This window comes from Thamnophis elegans, chromosome 1 (assembly GCF_009769535.1).
Source record: "Thamnophis elegans isolate rThaEle1 chromosome 1, rThaEle1.pri, whole genome shotgun sequence".
NCBI lineage: Eukaryota > Metazoa > Chordata > Lepidosauria > Squamata > Colubridae > Thamnophis > Thamnophis elegans.
In genome coordinates, this window is record NC_045541.1 from 33974666 (window position 1) to 33999002 (window position 24337).

The 24337-nt window shown below is 38.6% G+C and overlaps 2 protein-coding genes across 5 annotated transcripts in view; one reads left to right on the top strand and one right to left on the bottom strand.

Annotated features, from left to right (window-relative positions):
• Positions 1-13074, top strand: part of CCDC148 (coiled-coil domain containing 148) — a 104338-nt gene extending 91264 nt beyond the window's left edge. The window contains exons 11-13 of the mRNA XM_032211141.1: positions 1705-1822; positions 10133-10273; positions 11064-13074. Of these exons, the coding sequence (XP_032067032.1) occupies positions 1705-1822; positions 10133-10273; positions 11064-11210 (406 nt within the window). The 3' untranslated portion in view covers positions 11211-13074. The remainder of the gene's footprint in view (positions 1-1704; positions 1823-10132; positions 10274-11063) is intronic.
• The window catches only part of UPP2 (uridine phosphorylase 2), a 65355-nt gene continuing 45117 nt past the window's right edge, over positions 4100-24337 (bottom strand). Inside the window, exons 7-8 of one of the 4 annotated variants that reach the window (XM_032211118.1) lie at positions 8931-9025; positions 4100-4632 (exon numbers count right to left, since the gene is read on the bottom strand). In XM_032211118.1, coding sequence (XP_032067009.1) covers positions 8946-9025 — 80 coding nt within the window. In that variant the 3' untranslated portion in view covers positions 4100-4632; positions 8931-8945. Of the gene's footprint in view, positions 4633-8379; positions 9026-10668; positions 10698-21091; positions 22670-24337 lie in introns of those variants that run through there. The other 3 variants (XM_032211110.1, XM_032211126.1, XM_032211103.1) reach the window with 3 other exon arrangements.

A 24337-nucleotide genomic window follows, 5' to 3' on the forward strand; every position in this document is an offset into this window, starting at 1 on the left:
CACATGAGATACGAAGTTGTGAATTCTTCACTTGATTTTCTTCCCTATATATTCTATATAAATTATTGTGAACATCCTCAATTTTCAGATCCCTGAGTTAATCCATAGTGCTTCAGCATGAAATCTAATTTTGAAGGTACAATTAAAAAAGTGAGCTAGGGATGTTGTAGAATTGCCCAGACATAATAAGGGAAATAAGAATCATTTATTTGGATCATTCAAAAGGATTCTCCTTTTTATCAATTTTCCCCTGATCCTGACTACTTTGGAATTATATAAAAATATTATGCTTGGGATGGTATTTAACTCCCAGGACTTAGCTGGTAAGGGATATCTATTCTGCCCCAAATAAAGATTCAGTTAAAATTAATAATATGTTAGATATACCATAGTCTGAACCACTAGAAGGAACCCTGATTAAATAGAATTATTTTATTGTTACACAACCTTCCTCTAATAAGGTAACTGTAAATCACACTAAATGTAATTGTTGCTTAACTTTTATTTATTTAGTTATATTTATTTATATAGTCATCATCTCACCAAAAGTGACTCGGCATATTGGATTTGGATGTTTACTGCTTCATCCAGCCTTATTTCTTATATAAGAAATAAAGGAATTATTTCTTATATAAAGGCAATTTTACCAATTTTGTAGCTATTTAAAGGTATAAAAAGTTCATCCTAACCATTTGTAGCTAGGTATCATTTCATTAATATTTATATGCTTCCAGTGTCACTATTTTGAATGAAGGGTGATATTTTGCTAGTAACGTAAATAGGAATACAGTCAATAATAAGAATATTTTTCAAATTAGCTAGTGGCTTTGAAATTTGCAAAAAGGGCCTGTGTACATAAGCACATTGAGAGCCATGATTAGCAATGGTTAGAATGCAGTACTGCAGGCAGTGGTGGGATTCAGCCAGTTCGCACCACTTCGGGAGAACTGATTGTTAAGTTTCTGGGTGGTTTTGTGAAGTGGTTGCTGGAAGAAATTATTAGGGCACAGAACCGGTTGTTAAATTATTTGAATCCCACCACTGACTGAAGGACTAACTCACTGTCCACTGCCAGCAATTCAATCCTGACCGGCTCATAGTTGACTCAGCATTTCATCCTTCCGAGGTCAGTAAAATGACCCAGATTGTTTGGGGCAATAGGCTGACTCTAAACCATTTAGAGAGAGCTGTAAAGCACTATGAAGTGGTATATAAGTCTGAGTGCTATTGGTAAATGCTATTGATAAGCCAGAACTTTGCTTGCTGTGTTTTTTGATCATAGGCATAGATGTGACTTTGTGTGATTCTTCCTCAGTTAGCAAGTATCAGTTAGTTATTTGGGGTTGGACTATGGAAAATTGCAATAAAATTTATCAGTGCATTGTGTGATAAGCCACCTAAATGCATTTTCATATTATTTATTGATTCATACAGAAATAATGTTTACTACAAAATGAGGACATTTGCAGTCCAATCCTATGCATGCTTATTGAACTTAATATTTTCTCCTGAATAAATCCGAATTGCATTGTATTGTAACTTAGGTAACATAAAGGTTCCTAGACAAAAGACAGTTTGCAATGCTTCTTTAATTAAGGACTTCATTGTTCCCAATAGTTGGCTGAAAGTAATATTGAGAAGATGAATATACAGTATACAGTAGATGAGTAGTATGACATTGATTTTGTGATTTCTTGTTCAAAGAGTTCAGTTTAGGCAAAAGCTGTTGGAAAAGCGTTTGATGGAGAAAAAAGTAGCAATCCTCAAGGAAATCCAGGAAGAAGAAGAAAGGAAGAAGCGCCTTGATGCTCTCAGAAAACAGGTATTTTCACTGTCCATTTTCATATGCAATTAAGGCTCAGCATAAAATTTACTGTAATTGAGACATCAATCTGTCACAAAATGAAAAGGGGAAAAATTTCTTGCCCTTTATAGCTCATTGTATATCACATTGTGTATTTTGACATACAACATTGTTGTTATTGTTTTCAAGGTCCACATGGCAGAAGGCTTTGACCATTAATCTAGAACTAGACCTAATTATTTTCTACATGTGTGAAATTAACAGAAACCAAATTATTGACTGCAATCAATATGCTTTTCCCTTTTCCTTTTTGTCTCTTTCACCAGAGTTATAGAGGTATCCATGGATTGTAATACCATTCACAGAAGGCTGGTTATTGGACAATGTAAAATGGTTTTCTGCTTAGTAGTTCCTTCATTAGGATATTGTTTTCTGCTTGGTTGATTACCTTGTGTTAATCCCTGCTTATCTGTGTGTAGGATGCTGGAGAGAGGGAGTGTTCTGGTCTATTGTTTTTTTTATCATGTATTTTGAATGGTGTGTAAATGTGGCTTATCTCTATGTTTCTGGTGATGGCTCATTTGTCTGAATGCCAAACTTCCAGGAATTCTCTAGTGTTTTTTAAAAAAATATTTTGCTTGGACTAAGATTGGTTTACAGTTTCCCAATTGAAATTATGGTTGAGTCTGTCTATGTATTATGAGATTAAGGAGTTTCATCATATCTTCTGATTGCTACTTGGTGCTCATGGATGTGCTCTGTTAATTTTCTGCCCGTCTCTCCTCAACAGTGACTGTTACAGTTCTTACACTCTATATTGTAGATGAAGTTATTTTTCCCTTTCTGGGATCTTTTAGCTTACTTAAGATGTTTTGCTGGACTCTACTTGATTTGCATGCTATAAGTGATGCCATGTGCTGCACCAAGGACTCCACAGTTCAACCCTGAAATATTTATATTCTTTTCTATAGCAAAAGGATATCTTTAGTCTGCACAAAAAAATCAAATAAAGGCTAAAAGCATTAGCATTAGAGAGCTAAGTGTGTCCTCATATCTATTAATGTATTTTTTGTCCCTGTCTTCCTTGATTACATGTTTGTGTGTTTTTTTTTTCCAGCAAGATTTATATTGATGAAAGTAGAAAGAATGAAATGTGTATAATACAGAGATCCAGGCTAGTCTAGTGGTTGGAAGAAGTCTTTCCGATGCTTAATTTTCAAAGGAAATATTTGCATATTTGGAAAGAATATATGTTACTCATTTCCCAATTAGTCACTTTTCCTACAAACAACAAATTCATTTTCAAAATCAGCAATATTCTGACACTATGGATTTTTATACATGTATATATTTCTGATACTGTCAGAACTTTCCATTATGATTCAGAAAAAATGGTCAAAGTTTTTCTTTGGTATAATTTCAACCTCGAGCATTTTTATAGCTGCAAAGGCTATGCAGTGTTGCCTGCTGAGTCTTAGGCAATGCAAGTGATTGCATTGGAATGAGTCTCCAACCCAGTAGAAGGTTGCTACCAAATGGCATCAGAATCCACAATTACTGTTTCTGGCTAATGCTGAAATTTCCATCTGCTGATTTGTAGACTCTGTAATCCTTAAAAAAAGAAAAACCATCCAGTCCATCCCTCCAGCAAGCATGCTTTTTCGCCCTTCTCATTTGAGAAATGTCATAGATATAAGTCCTCTTACTTGAAATCTTTGAGAACTTGAAGTTTAATAGTCCAGTTCCATGAATGTTTATTCAAAAATATGTTTCATTGTATTTATTGGTCCTTAATTCATGGTAATGAACATTGGGCTACAGCCATCAAAGCATTACAGGCATAGTAGTTGGGGATTGGCAGAAACTGCCTGGTCCCTTCATTTGCAATCAGAAAGAGTGTGGGGAAAACCCATGCTACCTGTATCTGGAGATACTTTTCCAGTGATCACAAAGAGTTTAGATGACTCTGACGCCCAGCGCAATAATATTGACACTAGGCCAAGTAGTCCTGGTTGGATGCATCTGACAATCAATAATAATTCCTGCTTTTGTAACCATTAGTACCTTGAATTGATAGGGAGTTTGTATCCTGCTTCTTAACTGTATGTATTGTTAGATTGCCTTGTGTAGTGTTACTAGACATCAAAGACATCTAAGCCATGTTCCCTCTGTTTGAAGGCATAAGACCAAATAGCATCTAGTGTCTTTCCTGCCATCAAACTGAACTCTTCTCTTTTTTCTTCTTCAGATGGCATACATAACTGTTTCATGTCAACTTCATTTCATTGTTGTCTAAACTATGTTTTGCAACAATTGCTCTGTTTGTAAGAATCGGATGATGTAGCATTTTTTCAATAGTACTTATTTCAGCTTTTGACATTGATTATCTAATGGTAGTATTGCACTGTCCTAGCAGCTTGGTTTGACTTGTTAATGTTGGCTTGTAATTTTCATCTTTAACCGGTGGTTAAATTGTTCCTAGCTTTGGTCTCAGTGAGAAATACTTGCCAGTCATAGAGAAAATTAAATAGATTCCTTTGGGGTCTTTGGGGTCCAAATCCTTACTGCTTTTCACAGAAAACCGCCACCAGTGCTTCTTCAAGATGTTCCCTGTCTGTTAGCTTGTGGGCAGCTTTTATCTGCTAAGTGCCAGTAGACACAACCCAGAATTTATTGACTTCCTCTGGCTGCCAAGTCAGAGAAGATGCATGAAATCAGAAAGTCATATGGCGTCTTGGTCCATTTTCCATACTGGAGGGTATCATTATTATAGTTCAGTGCAAATGATGAGAACAGACTGGATGACTAAATTTTGATTTTAGAGCATCCTAGAGGATATTACAGAAGGAAACAAATTTGCAGCATTAGAAATCAATAACATTAGCCCGGTGATTTAAAACCCTACACTTCTAAAACCAATAGCAGCAAAAGGATCCCAAATTTTGGGTGGAAAGATGTGCTATGAGCAACTAATGAAGCTGACTTGCCTGTCATTCCTAATGCACTTAGAAAGGTGGACATTCCTGACAAGGAACCACACTTGATGAGGCCTTTGCATAGAATATTCATGATGGGCTCATGAATATTGTCCATCATGGCTAAAGCTCCCTCCTGAAATATTGAAAGCTGGATTAGAACAGACTAGGAGAGGCAATCTAAATGGCACCCAAGCTATTTAAGGCTGTAAAAGTCAACTCTGAGGTAGACAATGAAAATCAGCTAGGAAGCAAATAGGTAGTTACAGATCCTGGAGCATACATAGGTAATGTAGCAATAAATCGTCTCTCAGTAATCCACAGGCTATTACCGATTGCCAAATTTGGCAACAGCAGCAAAACAGAAAATCTCACATCAATTCTTTTTCTTAAAAACCAAGCAGTGGCCTCTGGAGATGAAGCAGCAGTTGTTTTTCTGAATTTAAACTAAAAGCTATAGTTGCTCCGAACTGCCATACTTGAGTTTACGTGAACAGAAACCTGTTTTTTCAGGTCTCCAATCTGAACCAGATTATTAAAATTGCCTTTGAGCAGCTAATGTAAACTATAGAGATGGTCCTTATTTAATGACCACTTATTCAGCAACCATTTGAACTTACAACAGTGTTGGATGAGTAGTAGTTTTGATCAGTCCTCACACTTCTGTCAGTTGCAGCATCAGTGATGCACATGTGATTGCAATCTGGGTGCCCAGCTCACAATTATGGCATCATAGTATCCCATTGTAGAAAACCCCCCCATTCCAGAAAAATGAAATATTTTGAGAAATATTACAAGTCAGAATATTATATTTCCCCAGAGGGAGAAATGGAGAAACATGCTCTTAAGGGAGGCAGAAACCAGCCCCCGTCTCCCTGCCCCCAAGCAGAAACTGAGGAGGCCAGCTTTTAGAAATGCAGATTTGGTAATCCATTCAAGACAGGATATTTCAAAACTCCTTGGCAGAATGGTAGGATTAGAAAGCAGCCCCTTAACCAAGATCCAACACAGGAGGAAAGCCATTAGCCACAATAGGATCTGCCCAACACCCTTTCAGAACACAAGCCCCTTCATTGCACCACCCCAGAACAGTCCAAACTTCAAAGAAACAGAAACCTATAAAAATTCATTGATTCATTCAACCATTTTGTCTGCGGACCAGAATCACATGTGGTTGGTGGTTCTGTTTCATCAATAAACCTTTTTTTCCAATCAGCCTCCATATCTCCAGTGTCTTTCTCTCAACTTGGAATGGAACCAGATGAATTTTCCTTCCAACACTGTGATCATGCTATAACCATTTGCAACTTTTGCTGGCTTCCTAAAAGCACAGTAAATGGGGAAACCAGCAGGAAGTCACAAGTGACGACAATGTGATGACCTCACCTAAGGACCCCCTGTGGTACACCTAACAATAGCAACCCAAAGTGTCAGAATCTCCATTGTTAAGCATCACAGTCACATGACATCGGGGTTTATGATTCCAATGATTACCTGAGGGCTATCTGTATGTTGAGATGGACCACAGTCTCTGTCCACTTCTCTGACACTCATGTCATGTTAGGAAGATGTTTGGGCCTCTGAATTTGTTGAAAACAACTAATTATTCTTTGCCACTGCTGCTGGAGTACATGCACTCCATAAAGCAATAATTCTAAAGAAATGTTCCTCTGATAATGTATGCATTACCTTATTATTAACCTAATGCCACCGTTTTACTTAAAGTATCCCACTTATATTTGAAAGGCTCCCTAAAAATGTAATAGTCACTGATGGGAAGTCACTTAAAGGTTGATTGTGTTGCTTCGATGTAAAACAACAGTCGTGGCAGACTATAAAATCACTGCTCCCCAGTCATCTTTTCACATTGAGGCAGTCTCAACAAGAATCCACATTCTTTTTTTTAAAAAAAATGAATGCTGTTATTAATCTCAGCTCTAGGTTGAGCAGCTGATAGCATTTGAATAGCTTTCATTATTCATGTGTCCTCCTCTCACTGATGATATGGCAATAAAATGTAGAAATATATTTAATTACTAAAGCCAATAAAGCCATTGTCTTATCTGGATATTAGAAAGACGAAAACACGTATCCACTGCCAGCCAAGAAAGCCACAATCAAAATGCTCTCTTGCTCACTTCTTGGTCTTTTTTCCTCAATCACTTGATTAGATATGTCAGGAACCGTGTTCCCTTTCAGGTTGATTTATGCTCTAAGTTCTTGCTAGTTGTTTTTTTTTGAGTGTCCAAATACCACTAGCCTGTATCTACATATACTGCATGACAAGACATTTCAGTATTTCATAAAATGATTTGGGGCACAGAATATAGCAAAATAAGAGTGAAAGTGAGTGAGTAGATGACCCAGGCAAATCCAGGGTCAACTTACATATTTTTGTATGATGGCTGCCTAGCAACTTAAGAAATTCCTTCTAAAGTGAGATGCTTTGGGGGCTTGATATTGCTATCTACATTTTCAGAATCATAAAATCGGTTTTCCTGACATCCATAGCTCTTATTTTAAATGGATGCTCTGGGAATGCAGAGTTGAAGGAAGCAGGTCTTGGCTTCACCCAGAGGCCAAAAGAACAAGAAGCTCATATTGTTTTTGAAGCTAAAGATCCAGGAAGGGAAAATCAGTCCAGTCTTTGCTGCATGTTAATTGATCCTTCATATTTCTTGCTCTTTTTCTTTCAGGGAGCCGGGGGGGGGAGGGAAGCTTGAGAAACGGATCTCCCTTCTCCTTTTTGTTCCAATTCTCTCTCGCCTTGCCTCCCCCACCCTCTAATTTTGATCTTTTTGGACAGTAATCTTAAAGACAGGATTTTTTTAAAAAAAAAATGGTATGAGCCACTTTGGGAACAATTATCTGAAAACATGGGTTAACAGTACAATAATAAATAAATAAATCGCCCCAAATCTAGCTTCTGTTACATAATGACAAGAAATTTTAAATTGCTAATTAAAGGAAGCGGGGTATTTTTCAACAAAACATCCAATTGATTACTGTTTTTTTTCTCCATAAGCTTTTGAACTCCAGTTCTGTGCAGATGAAAACTTGAAAACCTTCCAACAATTTTACCTCAGGGTGTTTCCAAGAAACCACAACAACTACAAATATGAAAGTTTTGGAAAGTGAACTACATTTGCTTCTTCCACGTAAATGCTCAGTGTCACTGCTTTAATATCTGTGGTGACTCATCAGATGAAAGCAGAACTGTTAGTCATTGTCAGTGCTTTCTGGTCTATTTTCATTTGTTATAAAGATTTTTTAAAAGCCAATTCCTGCATCCTTTTGGTGTGTATGCCAGTTGAAATGGTACAAATTGAAGGAGGGGAAGTAATTTTTTATTTGTCATCATGCTTAATTTAGAATGCCAAGCAAATTGGGGGCGGGGGATATCTAGAATCCTTGATAGACTGGAAAGCTGATATAATGAAGTCTCTCCTAATGCCCTCCATAATATAATGGGAAAATATGGGCTGGATGATGCAACTGTTAGATGATTTCATGATTGCCTGGATGATGTCTAAATGGCTTCATGCCAGTTTGTAGAATAAAGTAGTAAGTAGAATGATACACGGCTGTGTTTTGGCCCAGTATTGTTCAATATTTTTTATTAATGCTATGGGTGAAACAATCAATAGGATAAATATGAGATTTGCAAATGATATAAAAATCATGAAATGATAGTTCCCTTTCATTGGTGACTTGGTAAGGAAAGCTGGATAGCCTTCTGTCATAACTGAGCAAGAAGTTAGATTTAGATGACCTTTGAGAACACTTCCAACCAGAGGTGGGTTGCTCCCAGTTCAGCCTGGATTGGGTGAACCAGTACTAGTAGTGGCGGGAGGCTCCCCCCACCCAGCCGGATGCTTCTGCGCATGCGCAGAAGTGTCACACGCCCAAACGGGTAGTAAAACAATTGGCAACCCACCACTGCCTCCATCTCTTAACTCCGTAATCAGAGAGGGTTCTGCTTTACACAGGTTCAATCACCTCTCATGGTCCCCAGTCCATTCTGTGCCGCATTTCTCCTTAGAGCCATTTTCATGGCTGCATTGGCCAAGGCTGTGTCTCAGAAGTGAGTTGGATACAAATTCCTGAAATTGAGACTTTGTCTGGTCCTGACACATAAAGTATACACTCACATTGACTACTTTTGATTACTTATCCGAGGAAGGAAGTGAAGCTTTGGACTGATGTTTGAGGATTGTTTCAGGATAGATGAACCCAAAACCTAAGACTAAAACAAAGAGATATTATGGTTAGAGAGAAGAGGTGCACAACTGAAAACTCTCAGGGCTACTGGATTAAGAGAGGAAACTTTAATAGCTATGATGACTACAAATGATTTCTAACTGTTTACAATTACAGGCAGTCCTCAACTTACAACAGTTCGTTTAGTGGCTGTTCAAAATTACAACAGCACTGAAAAAAGTGACTTATGGCCACTTTTCAGGCTTATGACCGTGGCAGCATCCCCATGATCATGTGATCAAACTTCGGACACTTGGCAACAACTGACTCATATTTATGACAGTTGCCATGTTCTGAGATCACGGGACCACTTTTTGCAGCCTTCTTATAGGCAACATCAATGGGGAATTCATTTAAGAACCGTGTTATTAGCTTAACAACCACAGTGATTCATTTAACAACTGTGGCAAAAAGCTCTCAAAATGGTGTAAAACTCACGTAACAATTATCTCACTTACCAACAGAAATTTTGGGCTCAATTGTGGTGATAAGTTAGAGATCCCCTGTACTGCTCTTGTGTCAAACTATGTGAAGAGACAGACCCTGGCTTAGGTTTTTATATATTTGAGGATTAGTTTAGACAAATATATAATGGTGCCTTTGAAGATAATTGATTAAATTCAACTGTTGCAAAATATGATTACTCAAATGTTGATGTGGTAGATAATTCTCTCCTAGATCCTCAAGATATTGGCTGTCTCTATATTCTGAAGTTAGTTGAAAATGCTGGTTCTTATTTTTAAAGCCTTGCCTTTATTGATTTCAATCTGATTTCCAGATTTGGAAAATTGAATTTCTAGATTATAGTACTTAATCACCCTTGATGCATGATTTACATCAAAAACCAAACTGGAGATCTTATTCTTGGTGATTCTGCCCGGCATTTTGGCAATATCAATACCTTCCTGGACCACCTGGATAGGTTGGGATAGGGGTGTTCTGTACACAGGCAAAGTTCTCAGATTTGAATTGCCTTTTCACTTATTTTTAGACTGTAATTTTCTGATAAGTTTAGGGCTTTTTTGTCCCTTATTTAAGGAAGTGGGAAAAGCAGGAGTATTACTGAATTGTTCGTACTTCCTTTCTTCTTCAGGTTGCTATCGTGGCAGAAATTGATCCTGCTCGGATGGTGGCCGATACAGTAGCCTCTAAAGCACGGATGGGTATTGGAACTGAAGAAGAATTTATTCCACAGAAACCTCTGTTTGTATTGCATACTTTCAGTGATGAGCAGGTGTGTAGCCTGTACAGCAGATTGTCATTCTTATATAAATAGCTGTGCACTAAGCTTAAACCAAGCATACTTCATCACAGTTTAGGGCAATCTGTGAACCCAAACATTGTTTACATGAAATGTTTAGAGCAAAATAACAAGAAAAGTGTGACTACTCTGGCCACCTTGGTAGAGTTCCAGAACTTGGGAGTAGGCACCAAGAAAGCCCATGTTATGTGCTTCTGGAGTGGTAGGGCCCAGGTTGACATTTGAAATCACCAGTTCATTTAAACAGTTCATTTAAACAGTCATTCAGGTCGTATTCAAAAATAGCATTTCTACTCATTCAAATCAGATTGTGATTGTTGCCACCTAAGATCAGTATATTGTACATGCACAAATAAGACTACACTTACTTTGATAGAGCAACATCAGTAAACGTATTCTAGAAGCATAAAGATTAAAGGTGAACATTGAATAAAAATGTACAAAACAGGATAAGTGCAAAAAAACTAAAAAGAAGCTAAATCCTAAGGCATGAAATAGCTGAAATCAGTCTAAAATCTAGGGAAAGGGGTGTCTAACACTAGGAATTACAGTAACTAATTTGAAATAAGAATTAACATTAAAAAGTTAAGAATTAGAGTTTAAAAATTGGGTAGATTAGAATAGCTGGTTTTAATGACATCAAATTGTCTACCTAATACCAGAAGGGCGGACATGTGATCCATGATAGTTGTAGTTGATTCTAACTGTGGCAATTTATTATATGAGGCTTGTATTAACATATTGTATTATCTTTTTTATTCAGATAATTTCTGATACCCGGGTTCGTGTTGAGTTGGCTCTCCGAGAAGCTGGACTTCATAGCACAGCTTATGCTCAAGAGCTCTTACCTAAAATCCCTCCACCTAAACTTCCAAGGAGAGACATGGTCTCCACAATTTTTAAAGTATAGAGCTTTGCAACATAGTCAAATCCTTTAATTTTTTTTAAAAAAACTTTTCCTAACCAATAAGAATGCATAAATAAACTATTATAATTAAAAAACTAAGATGGATACTGAGTTGATGGTGTTTTCTTTTCCTTTATAGAGAAAATATATTGAAAATAATGTATTGCCCAGCAGTTTTCAATAGACTATCTATTTCCCCACCTAGCCACCCACATCCGCCCCCAAATCTTAAGCATTGCTGAATGGATTTCTTCTTAGAGCAATGTACTGAAGCTGCAGTCTAATTATTTTTAGAGGAAATCATCTTTCTCGATGAACACCTGCAGGAAATTACAAGCTGTACTTGGCTATCCATATATCCATATGGGAATGTACCATATATAGTTGTTTGCATCAAGGCTAGAAAAGCAGCAGTTGGCCCTGAATTCAACTAAAATATCCAGAATTCAGACCACTAAATTCTGCAGAGCTCTGCAGAATCCTCTGCAGAGCTCACTGGCTAATCTTGAGCAATCTGTTGGGAGAGATTAACCCAAACTTTTATGTAAATCCATGAGGCCCCTTTGGATGCCTTCTCATTTCTGTTCCCAATTGGACTCCTGCGTCCTTTTGTTCCCAAGTCTCTAGAAACCATTCTGCAATGGTTTTTAGACCACCAATTTTCTTAAAGATAGATTCCCAATTTAAGAATTAATCCGTTCATACCAATTTACAAAAGTTTGTTTTACCTGGGTAGTAATAGCCCACTTCATTTTTATGGCAGGATCTATTACTTGATTTTTAATAATAATAATCCCCTCCCATTAATATAAGTTTCTCTGGCTTTATTCTTATTATTATACGTGGAAAATGGAAACTTTCCTTACTTATGGAAACCAATATGATTCATCATGTTTACCACAAACCAATCATCCAAACAATTTCATTTTGCAAATGAACTTTGTAATTTTTTAAAATTCATTCTCAGTGTTTTAGCAACAAGAGTCCTTAATAAAGTATGCAAAGTGAACTTGTAAACCATCTCCTTTTGGAACATTAAAAGCATTTCCAGTGTTTATGCCACCTGCATATGAAATATATGTAAACAAGGTTCATCAAATCTGTAGTTTGCCAATTAGCTACAGTTCAAACAATTTGTTCCTTGGGTTGGGGACTGGATAGCAGTTCCATTTTAGCAAACTCTGTTTTATTTTTCAAAGCCACATCTCTCTCATATATATATGGCTCTTTGTGACAGCTATCTTTCTTGTGCAGTGTTTCTATATTTTGCCGACTTGCCCAACAAAAAATAAATAAATTGTAGTTCTCAAGGCTTGCAGACTTCAAATTTTAGTCTCAGCCCTGCTATTTTCTCAGCGGATTCGGTAGTTGCAGAGAGATAAGGACTGCAAACCCCAGCAGGGCTTAATCATAGTTAAACAGACTTGATGATTGAAGAGAGTTTGTCCTGGTTTATGCTGGCAGTAAGTCCCAGTAAATACCCCATTAACTCAATTGTTCATAGCTAATTTCTGTTCTGGTAGATTTTCATAATGTAAGGGGGGGGGGGGTACCACAAAGGGATGGGGTGGTATTGAAAGAAAGATGCTTTTTTGTTATGGTTTTTAAGCTACAGGGGGAAATACATTTTACACACACATACACACACACACACACACACACACACACAAACACACCTTAATGTTTGGTACAGGCCACTTTATAAACATTTTCAGTGTGTTTTGTGTTTTGTCTTGGGCAAACTGGATATATATATATATGTGGAAATCAGGTGATTAGAAGAAAGACATTCACAAAACCAGGAAAACTGCCAGCCTTGATTCAGCATATTAGTATCAGAATGACTGCATATGTAGACAAAGATATTCTGATGAAAGCAGAAACAAAGTGGACTTTCCTGAACAGCTCCAAATATATGATCTAATCACTGTTGTTTTATTTAATTGTGCCTGAAATAGAATGTGGATTTTAAATCAAAAGGCTTGGGCTTACTAGGGATTCCTAGCAATGCTAATGTCCGGAAGCAGTGAATAAACACTGACATGTTCTCAGCCAGCCAACATTATTCAGATTTCTATTGCTCTAATTCAGCAAAAATCAGAACAAAATGTCTGGAGCTCAGGAAGGGAAAGTGAATTTGGAGAAGTGACTTGCTGGCTCCAGTTAAAGTAGCATCTCTCTTTAGTGCATCACTTTTTTTGTTTTTGTTTTACACAAATGAGCTAGTGAGTTAATAGACTAAGTAGGCATTCTGCCTCTTGCCAGAAATGCTCTAGGACACTGGACAGCCACACTGGATGTGCCATAAGTCAAAAGACCGGAGCTAATTGAACTAATTGAATGGCTGAGATATTTGCAAGTGGCATAATTTAGCATCCTGTTTCCATGAACAAAAATAATGACCAGTCTGCTGATGGTAGATCTTTTGCAACAGGTTGATTAGCATCTTCAGTCATCTTTTCAATATGTTAAGGGCTACTTTCTGCGCTAAAATCTTTGCAAATTATTTTGCTATGGAATGGCAGTGTGCCAGGAGTGTCTCTGTGCCAGTTGTACTTTCTCAGCCTAGCTTTACATAGTTCTTGTACTGATCAAATAAGGAGAGCCACCCTGGGCAGTCAGGGAAAAGAATGAGTGAATGAATAAATGAATGTATGTATGCATGCATGAAAATGAATGAATGAAACTGCTGCCTGCTTGCAATTTGGCAGTTTGAATCTCACCATGCTCAATGTTGACTCAGCCTTCCATCTTTCCGAGGTGGGTAAAATGAGGACCCATATTGTTGGGGACAATTGGCTGACTCTATAAACTGCTTAGAGAGGGCTGTAAAAGCACTATGAAGTGGTATATAAGTCTAAGTGCTATTGCTATTATAATGGATGTAAGAATTACATGGGATGCAGTGGCTCAGTGGCTTAGACGCTGAGCTTGTCAATCAGAAAGGTCAGCAGTTCGGCGGTTCGAATCCCTAATGCTGCATAACGGAATGAGCTCCTGTTACTTGTCCCAGCTTCTGCCAACCTAGCAGTTCGAAAGCATGTAAAAATACAAGTAGAAAAATAGGAACCATCTTTGGTGGGAAGGTAACAGCATTTCGTGCACCTTTGGCATTTAGTCATACCAGCCACATGACCATGGAGACATCTTCAGACAGTGCTGGCTCTTTGGCTTAGAAACGGAGATGAGCATTGCCCCCTAGAGTCAGGAACGACTAGCACGTATGTGTGCGGGGAACCTTTACCTTTTAAGAATTGCATTGTTAATATTAAGCCTGCTGAGATTCTTACAGGTGAAAGCTTCCTACCACAACCATCTTTGGACTTTGGAAATGTTTTGAAATTCTTTTCATAGGAAGGCACTCTTCTTTTTTGAAACATGACTTTGCCTGGCCACTTTATAGTATTTTATTTTCAATTATTTAGTGATTTTCTGAAATTAATAAATGGTGGTGGTAGGTAATTATTTGATGACTGTGGATAAGCTGCTCAACATATCCATCAGATATGTCCATCAACATATTTATTTGGTAAATTTCATTCAGCTATGGAAGATGCCTGTATTGCAAAATTTCATATCTGTACATCAAGGTTGAACATAAGTACTGTGCATTGGGAAAGTTGCAGCATAATGTATCATTGTTAACTGAAACAATGAGTCCTTGTGAAGCTATTCTTTGATTCCTTCCTTTATTCCTTTATAATTCTGTTTTTATCTTACTTTGTTAATCATCTCTCTGGCTTTGTACAGGCGTATCCAACAACTATGCAAGATCTATCTTCTTTTCATGATGTTTGCAGTCTTCTATATAAGGAGGATTTGGGTCACTAACCATCTAGGTCAGGAGTCCCCAACCGCTGGGCTGCGGACTCGCCCCAGTCCACGGTCTGCCAGGAACCAGGCCATGCAAATGAGTGAAGCCCCATTTGTGCATGCAGAAGGTCCAGGCAAGGCACGAATCACATCTGTCCCATATCTGCAGGAAAAAAGCCCTTCATGAAACTGGTCCCTGGTGCCCAAAAGGTTGGGGACCCCTGATCTAGATGATAGCAGAGGAATTGGAGTGTTTGGTACACAAACAGTGAAATCATATTTGCATCCATTCAGTTACATTTTTATAGATTAAAAATTGCAATTAGTTTCACCAAAAATACTAGCTCATATCTGAGGGGCACCTACGCATTTTTCCAGGAAAGAATTGGTGGGGTAATATAACTTATTAACTGTAAAATCATTCAATATTTCACATACCATAGCTGTTGTAAGCTGTAACTTCTTAATCTTTAACAAAATATGTTCCTTTGAGATGACTGCCTTAAAAGTGAGAAGATGCAGAGTTGAAGTGCAGCCACCTAGGAAACAGATGGCAAGAGGCCAGATGGCTAGCTGGGATACAACAGAAGCACAAGGCAAGAGAGAAACAGCTTAATGGAAAGAATGAAAGAAGGAGGTTAAATGAACACGAAGTCCAAGAAGGAGTTGAAGAACTGGCTGATTTGTGCCCAGGTTAAAATGATGCTGGTTGTTTTGTGTTATTTAAGCTCAGCCAATGTACTTAGATTACAATATCCTAGATAATGTATGAACCCAAGCAATAAAGTGAACAGATTAAACTGTGGCTCAGTGAACCATAGATTTTATGGAAACAGCATGGCACTAGAACTTCTGGGATAAGATGCAACAAGAGTGATGCTGCCTATTCAATTCTGATATGTCTTGTTTTCTGGCTGAGAAATCCTGAATGCTGTTTCAATTATTGCTGGTTGCCCAAAACATCCATGGATACACATGTTGATGTCAAACAGGGCTGTAGGGTTTAGGACAATTTTTAAAACACTAAACTCCCCCAACGTTTATTTTCTACAGATATTGCCTTCTTTACATTTTGAGCATGTTTGGGCAAGAAGGGTCCCTGTATTTAATTGAATAGTGATTTACTTAATCATAGATTACTTAACCACGAGTTAACTAACTGGCTTGGGTTTGCACAATACATTGAAGTATATACAAACCATGCAATCAGAATTTCCACACTTCATTAGGCTACTATGTGTTTAGCCAGCTTATGGTTCAGTGTGTCATGCAAACTCATCTCTAATCTAGTATTTATTGATATTGACAAGACCATTTGAATCCAAGAACAGCCCTACTGGATCAGGCCAAGATCAATACTGACTCCAGTATTTTGCTTCTTATATGTCCAACAAAATACTTCTGGGTTATTTGGAAGCTGGAGATGGAGAAATCATCTTTTCTTATTTTGTTCCCTGCAACTGGCTATTTGAGGCAAGATACTGTCTTCAAGACCTACAGCCATGAATGGAGCTTTCCTCCTTGAATATCCCCAATCTGCTTCCAACTTGGTGGCCTTGTAACGAATGCAGAGTGTATAAGGGGACGACTGTGCTGGGAAGCACAAACCCAGCATAGCCCTATGAATTAGGCCAGGGGTGTCAAACTCAATTTCATTGAGGGCTGCATCAGGATTGTGTTTGACCTTGGGGAACCGGGTTGGGCGTGACCAGCTTGACATCACTCATATCGGGGACGCCTACAGTGGCCTGAGCGCTCTGTCAGCGAACTCTGTTTTTGGCTGCGATGATCTCCTGCAACCCACTGCCAGTGAAAATTGAGCTCAAGAGGGCCACCTGCAGCCCTTCCAAGCTCCGTTTTCACTGGCAGAGGCACCATGGGCTGATCCTTCATTGTTTCCATGGGCCAGAGCTAAGCATCCCCTGGGCCAGATGTGGCTCATTAGCCTTGAGTTTGACACCCATGAATTAGGCCATGTGATTTGAGTCACATTATAGAATATGTGAGTTCTACCAGAGGATCAAGTCAAACATATTGCAGTCATGTATGTAACCTACACACAGAAGGAAGAGATGTGCATTGGAGAGCATGTGAAGCTTGGATTGGGACAACTTGCCACGGCTAACTCACTGTGGCAAACTCACCATGAGACAACTAACCATGGCCAACTTGCCAAAGGACAACTTGCCATAGGACAATCAACCATTCAATTTAATTATTTAAAATAATTTCATTTTCATTTTATTGGTCTTGTATGCCGCCCACTCCCGAAGGACTCCGGGCGGCTTACAATAAACAAAGGAAGGGGATAAATTATTTTAATCTTTGTCATTCACATTTCATTTTGTTCCTCCTTTTGCATCTATTCCACCATTTCTTTGATATTAGTGTAACTGTTATCCCTTGGCAAGCTGTTTTGGGGTGAGTTGGCCATGGTAAGTTGTCCTAGACCCTATGAAGCTAGATCTACCATTCCTCTCAGGTTCTTATGCAGACAGACAAGACTGACTTTATGCTTGGAATCCATAGTATATTTGTGTACATTTCACAGTTTAAAAAGCCACTCCTGAAATACTTTTGCTGATGAAAATAAAACCCGAATGACAATATTTGGAATTACAGGCTTTGCTGGCACTGTTGGGTTAATGAGGCAGCACAGTGGTTTTCAGATTGTAAAATACATCTCACTCCTACCTAGCCCTTTAGAAAGAAACTACTTTCATGCACTCCATGAATTGTGATAGATGTTTGGTTCTTTGAAATCACTGTACGCAAATTAGACTTTTCATTGCTGCATGGCAAAAGGCTCATTAGTACAATAATCTTTGACATTAGCTTTGTAGGCTCCAAGGTCTAGTTTAAATGTCCAACGGAGGGGAAAATGGGTTTATTTCTGGTTCTAGAGTACATTTCCTTTGGCCCACTGAAGTATTATTAAAAGATCTAACCCTGTGGCAGGAACAAAGCTTCAGGCAGTTCTACACATGCCCCTGAACAAATGACTTGAATGACTTAAATTTTGCAATTGGGGAAAGAGATGAATCACAGAAATGAGCAAGTCTACCAAAAGCCCCGGTGAATATATTATCATTGTCGTGCAATCTTGAAAATGAAATGAAAAACTTACCTTCCGCTGAATCTACACTATATTGCCAAAAGTATTTGTTCACCCATCCAAATAATCAGAACCAGTTGTGTATCTATTAAATCTAACTAAGCAATATTCATTTGTGCTTATAAGAAATGGAAATTCTACCATGCCTTTCTCCTAAATATTTCCTACTCAGGCACAAAATCAAACATTTAACTCCTGAAGGAATGTTGGAAGAAATGTTCTTTTGGGTTCAGTTCCAAGTGGGGAAAAAGACACTGGAAACATGGAGGCTGCTTGGAAAGATGGTTTAATCGTGGACAGGACCACATGGTTTGAGGTCCTCAACAAAAAAGGTGATCACATGCTTCCAGATGTTGGGTGAAAAAGAAAAGAGAAAGAAGGACTGAAAGTTCCTGGCTTTATACTCTCTGTTCGGCTCCACCTCTGTTTCCTGTTCCTGTGTAAGAAATGTATTCTGATTGGTTGTCAGACTCCCATGTGGCCATGCAAGGGCAACTCTTTAGGCTGTGTTTTGAGTCCAAGTTTGGTTGAGCATTGCTTCTTCCCAGATGTCATGTGATGAGTTTGTTAGTATCTTTGTTATGTAGACTAGCACAGGGCCCCTAATGGCCCATTGAGAAAGGTGGGGGGCTATTAAGAGTGAGTCTGTTTCCTGCCTAAAAACATGTTTCCCCCATTTCTTATCCAGGGAAATATAATGTTCTGCCTTCCCAGGATATTTCATTTTTCCTAGGAGAGCAGTGGGATTTAACCTCCTAAAGGAAAATTGATGGAACTGTGTCTAGGGCAGTGTTTCACAACTGTAAGATATGTGGACTTCAACATGGAATTCTGGTAGCTGAAGTCCATACTTCTTAAAAGTTGCCAAGGTTGAGAAACACTGGCTACCCTTTCTAGGCTGCAAAAATGGGATAACCACTAGCTGGCAGCAAAGAAATATAGGAAACTCCCTCTGCTACCATCTAATGATCTCCTGCATTTCTGCAGTCCAAGTAAGATAGGCCTTTCTGTAATGTTTATGGTGAAAGAATAAGTAAGCAACTTTGCCAAGTACTATTATTCTCTCAGCATTTCCACATGAGGATTCTGCACCCATTCCAAAACAATCCAGACCTTTGTGACCCTATTATGTAGGTGGTAGCTGAGTGTGTTTTATTGCTGGCTCACCTCCATTGTGTTTGAAACTGCAGCAGAGCGAGTTGCGGTGCTTTGAAATTCTGCCTTTGTGGGCAATCTTATTTCCCCATTGGCAGGAGCTCCTTCTTATTTCTCTCCCTGCTTGCTCAGCTGAAGGCAACTATTACTTTCTCTCCATAGAATTTCAGTTTAGAATATATGTTAAGGGAACTCCCATTTCAAAACAGGCACTAGAGGGGAAAAAGCCATTAGTAGCATAGCTATTCCCTCATAAACAGGAGGAAAAAACGGATACAACTCTTCAATTTCACTTCTGCTTGTTTCAAAAATATCCTGCTACATTCCCCCAATCCTGCCATTATAGCCAACCATGTTTCAAGCTGCTGTAAAAAATGCCTAGTTGAAAAAAAAATGCTGACAGGCTATCAGTCTTTGTAGTGACTCTTAAATAGAAAAAGGAATCACACCTCTGCAGCTGAGTAAATGTTACTCACAGCAATCATCATAAACTTTTGATTTAACAGACAAATGAGGCTAAGGCCACCGTCCAGGCCTAAGGCCACCGTCCAGGCCTTCCGCACAGCCCTCAAGAACTGGCTAGCCCGTCAGGCCTGGGGACAAGGATAGCCGCCCCTCCCGAATGATGAATGTATGTTGCTTATTACTTTTATTATATGTGTCTATGTTACTGTTTGTACTTCCCCTCCCTGATTTTATGTGAGCCGCCCTGAGTCCCCTCAGGGAAAAGGGCGGCCTACAAATGTTAATAAAATCAAAAAAATCAAATCAAATCTAAAGGCAATGTTCATTAAATCAGGACGTCTGTTAAATACAAATAAGGTTTTATGCATGTATATTCAATATGTTTTATGTACTTTATGCATGAATAAAATGGTAAATGAAATTTTATGGGTGTTCAAAATGGCAAACCAGATTTTAGATATGCTCAAAAACATGAAAAATTTTCTCCATTGCACCCAAAGCCCATTAATCAAAGATCCATTAAGTTTACCCTATTCGTATTTTTTTGTCAAGCAGTCAAAAAAAATGTATGTAATTACAATATGTTTAAGAGAGCACATATGAAAGGTACTTATTCACTTTCTTTCCCATTTATGTTGAATGGAGTGGTCTGAGGGAACACATCAGAGGTGGTATTCAGCAGGTTCTGACCAGTTCTGGAGAATCGGTAGTGGAAATTTTGAGTCATTCAGAGAACCGGTAAATACCACCTCTGACTGGCCCCGCACCATCTATTCTCTGCCTCCCGAATCCCGGCTGATTGGGAAGGAATGGAGATTTTATAGAGATCCTTCCCCTGCTACACCCACCAAGCAATACCCACCAAACCACACCCATCATGCCATGCCACGCCCATCAAGCCATGCCCACAGAACCGGTAGTAATTTTTTTTTATTCCTACCACTGGAACACATTGCTACTCAGATGGTTGGGCACTGAAAATCTTTGTACTCTCCTGTTTGTCAGATAAAAGTAGATCAATGTTACTTTAACTTGAAATTGCTTTTTCGTTTCAAAATTTGCTCAGTTCATTACATTGTGAACTAGTAATCGGGATTATGTGATACACTAAGCCACCTCCTCCTCCCAAATAGCCACAAGCCTAGACCAAAATTCTGCTATAAGATTTTTTTAACCTGGTTAAACATATCATGTGAACATAGACGTTACTTTCACAAAATTTCCAGCTTGAAATGACTGGTGAGTTTGGGAGTTGATTGGAATGGCAGTCACAAAGCTCAGATTATCCTTCTCTCCCTGAGGCATTCAAAAACTAAAAGAAAAAGTACTGGCAGAAAAATGTTGTAAATATTTATTAAACACACGATCACTAGTACAATACTTTCTTAAGCAGTTTCCGCCCACTCTCTTTTATGAGCTATTTTACCACATGAACTAACTGATTTTTTCACAGAAATTGTCAACGGATGCATTGTGATACATGAAACAATGAATTATATAAATGTATTGTAAAATTATTATAAGATGAGGCGGTTCTCAGATTCAACTCAATACAGCTTTTCTTTAAGCACTTTCTTCCATTTAGAAAGGATTATGATTCTCCTTTCTTGGGTTTTGAGTAGCAGACAAATGTACAGTCAGAATTTGTCAGTAGCAGTTTCTGATCACATTTCTGCATCTCTAATGTGCCGGATTTGCTTCTTCTTTCTCTTGGTTTGTCATGACAAAGCTCGTCACCCAATAGTTACTGGAATCAGCACCAGGGTGTTCCTTCTTCAATTTGGATCATAGTGTCATGTACTAGGAACATTTTCTGTGCTGCTTTGAGCTTGCCATACATTGACATCCTCTGCTTAAATATTTTAAGGCTGTTTGATCAATGCTTGACAGGTGTCTAAAATAAAATGTTACCTACTGTGTTAGGAAATCACATTCTAATCTCATTTTGCAGCTATGCTGAGCCGTAACACATGGGAATGGCAGCCCTATTTTTGAATCTAGTGACAAATTGTCACCTGAGATATACAGTAAGAAATATCTTGGCTCCCTCCTACAGATATAGGAGACAATTAAGCCCCCTCCCCCAACTTAGGGGGATTCTTGACATATTGATTCAGCTAGGATTAAGTCTGGCATTTTCAATGATCATTATTTATATTGTCCCGTAAATGACATGATATCACGAAGTTAACATTCAGTTAACATCTTAGTAGAATGAACAGGACTTGTGTGATGACTGCTAGAATGATCTCATGCCATCAGCTAACAGTCTATAATAATTTCGATCCAAAATCATCATTAGGATACCTAAGTTGAAGCAACCTATGGACAGATATTTGAAATGTTCCAGACTGATCTTTCCCAGTGAAGGGCACTTGTATAGAACATGTTGGGCTTTAAATCATACCTTTTAAACACTTCGCTTAATTCCTTTCTTTGCCTTCAGCTGGTACTTACTGTAACTAATATTAATTCTAGGTACCATAGTTAATAATGCAGGAAATTCTTCTGAAGACAACAAGCATAATCCAGTATGTTCTGGTAGGTTAAATAATGATGTATTCATAATTAAAATTAGTTTTTCCTCCTACTAAATTCAAAGTATCAGTGAAATTGTTTTTCAATCCACTCTTTTCCTGTTCTTGTGCTTCATACAAAAACCCAACAGTATTAATACCTAACATTCATAATTCACGTCTATGAATATTATGCCGTTACAGGCTCACACATTTCACAATACTTTAGACCACTGCATTATCTAATAATTCCTTGTCATTAATCAGCCCAAGGCGTTTTTTGATCAACGTCGCAATCAGTTGCTGAGGTCGTCGCTGATACTCCGCTAGAACTTCATGGGAGGCTTTGATCTGATCTCCTTCAAGTCGATTAAGGAGAGTCACACAGACAACTGCAGCTTGAAAGCAGAGGAAAACAGAGGGGGGGGGAATCAACTTTGTTTTTACCACAGCTATAATCGTAGTCAATATAAATTTTACCGCAAGACTGCAAATGCTATAGTAGAATTTTACTAGACAACTTTCAAATTAAAGGATAACTGTTGCAGAAGTATAACAAAACATTCCTAGGGCTGCCAATGTGTATTTATTCTACTTCGAAAGGAAGACAAAATCATTACATTGCTACCTTTTAAAACACCTGTATGGCTGTTAAAAACACGCACATGTTCTTACTCAGTTTAAAGCAGGTGCAATAACGAGGAATGCTTCAAAACTCAACAAGGATAATGAAGTGTCAAGCCGGCCTCCTTCAGCAACCAAGAAAGAAACCACTTAACTCCATTTTGCAGAATTAAGAGTTCTTTTACTGGGTTTTATGAAAACAAAAATATTATGTACAATAAACACTATCGTTGAGCATCCTAAGCAGAGGTGGTATTCAGCCACTTCTGACAGGTTCTAGAGAACCGGTAGCAGAAATGTTGAGTAGTTTGGAGAACTGGCAAGTAGGCTGGCCACACCCCTGGTGCCTCCCAGCTGATCTTTTTTTGTTGTCCTGAACAGGAGAACAGAGCTGGGGGGGAGGGAATGGGGATTTTGCAGTATCCTTCCCCTGCCACACCCGCTACACCATGCCATGCCCATCAAACCGCTCCCACAACACTGGAATCCCACCACTGATCCTAAGCCATTTGCCACATTAGAGCAAGGATGGGCAACCTTTTTTTGGGGGGGGGGGGTGTCAGCAGCTGCACCCAATATTTTGGGGAGGAGAGAGTTTCAAAGTGGGTAGAAATGCACCATCCCATAAGGGAATGAAAGTGGACCTGGAGGGGTGCTTTGATTTTTAACTGTGAGGTTCTTAGTTTTAACTTAGTTTCTTACACGATAGCTTTCATCTGCTCAACTCAAAATGAAATGATATTACTCTGTTGTTTTCAGCAGCATTTTAAATGAAAACAGTTGTGCCCTGCCCTGAATGCCAGCACAAATGGAGAACCCTTTGCAGTTTCTAAAAAAAAATGAAACAAAATGCATAAACATGTGCAAGCACACACAACCACAACACACACACACACAGTGACAGTGGAAACTTTTCTCAGGTTGGCTTGAAAAGCTTTGATTCTGCTAAGATTGCTATTTTCCCCATCCTCTATTGTCCATCCCACACAGTCCCCAAGAACCAATTTAAAACATCCCTGTATCCAGGACCAGAGTTTTTGTCTGGAAAAGCATAGCTTTTGCACCTGCATTTTCAGCCCTCAAATTATTGCAGTTCTCCATAAAACCAAGTAGCAGAAATGGCATAAAATGCTGCTTAGCATTTGAGGTGTCAGCAATACAATTTTAGACAGCAGGCTGCTAGGACTGAATTACCTTTCATGCCTATTTTACAAAACTTAAATGGGAGTGATATTCGGGAACATTGTGGGAAATACTGCAGAAACAGCTGGTCCCAAGCCCACTTTTCCAGTGTCACCTTGAGTTGGGGCCCAGACAGATGATATCAAGCAAAGGAGAAAGGATCCAGCATGCATACATTCAATAGCATTTAGCACTTTGACTTATATACCATTTCACAGTGCTTTACAACCCTCTCTACAGGGTTTACAGAGTCAGCATCT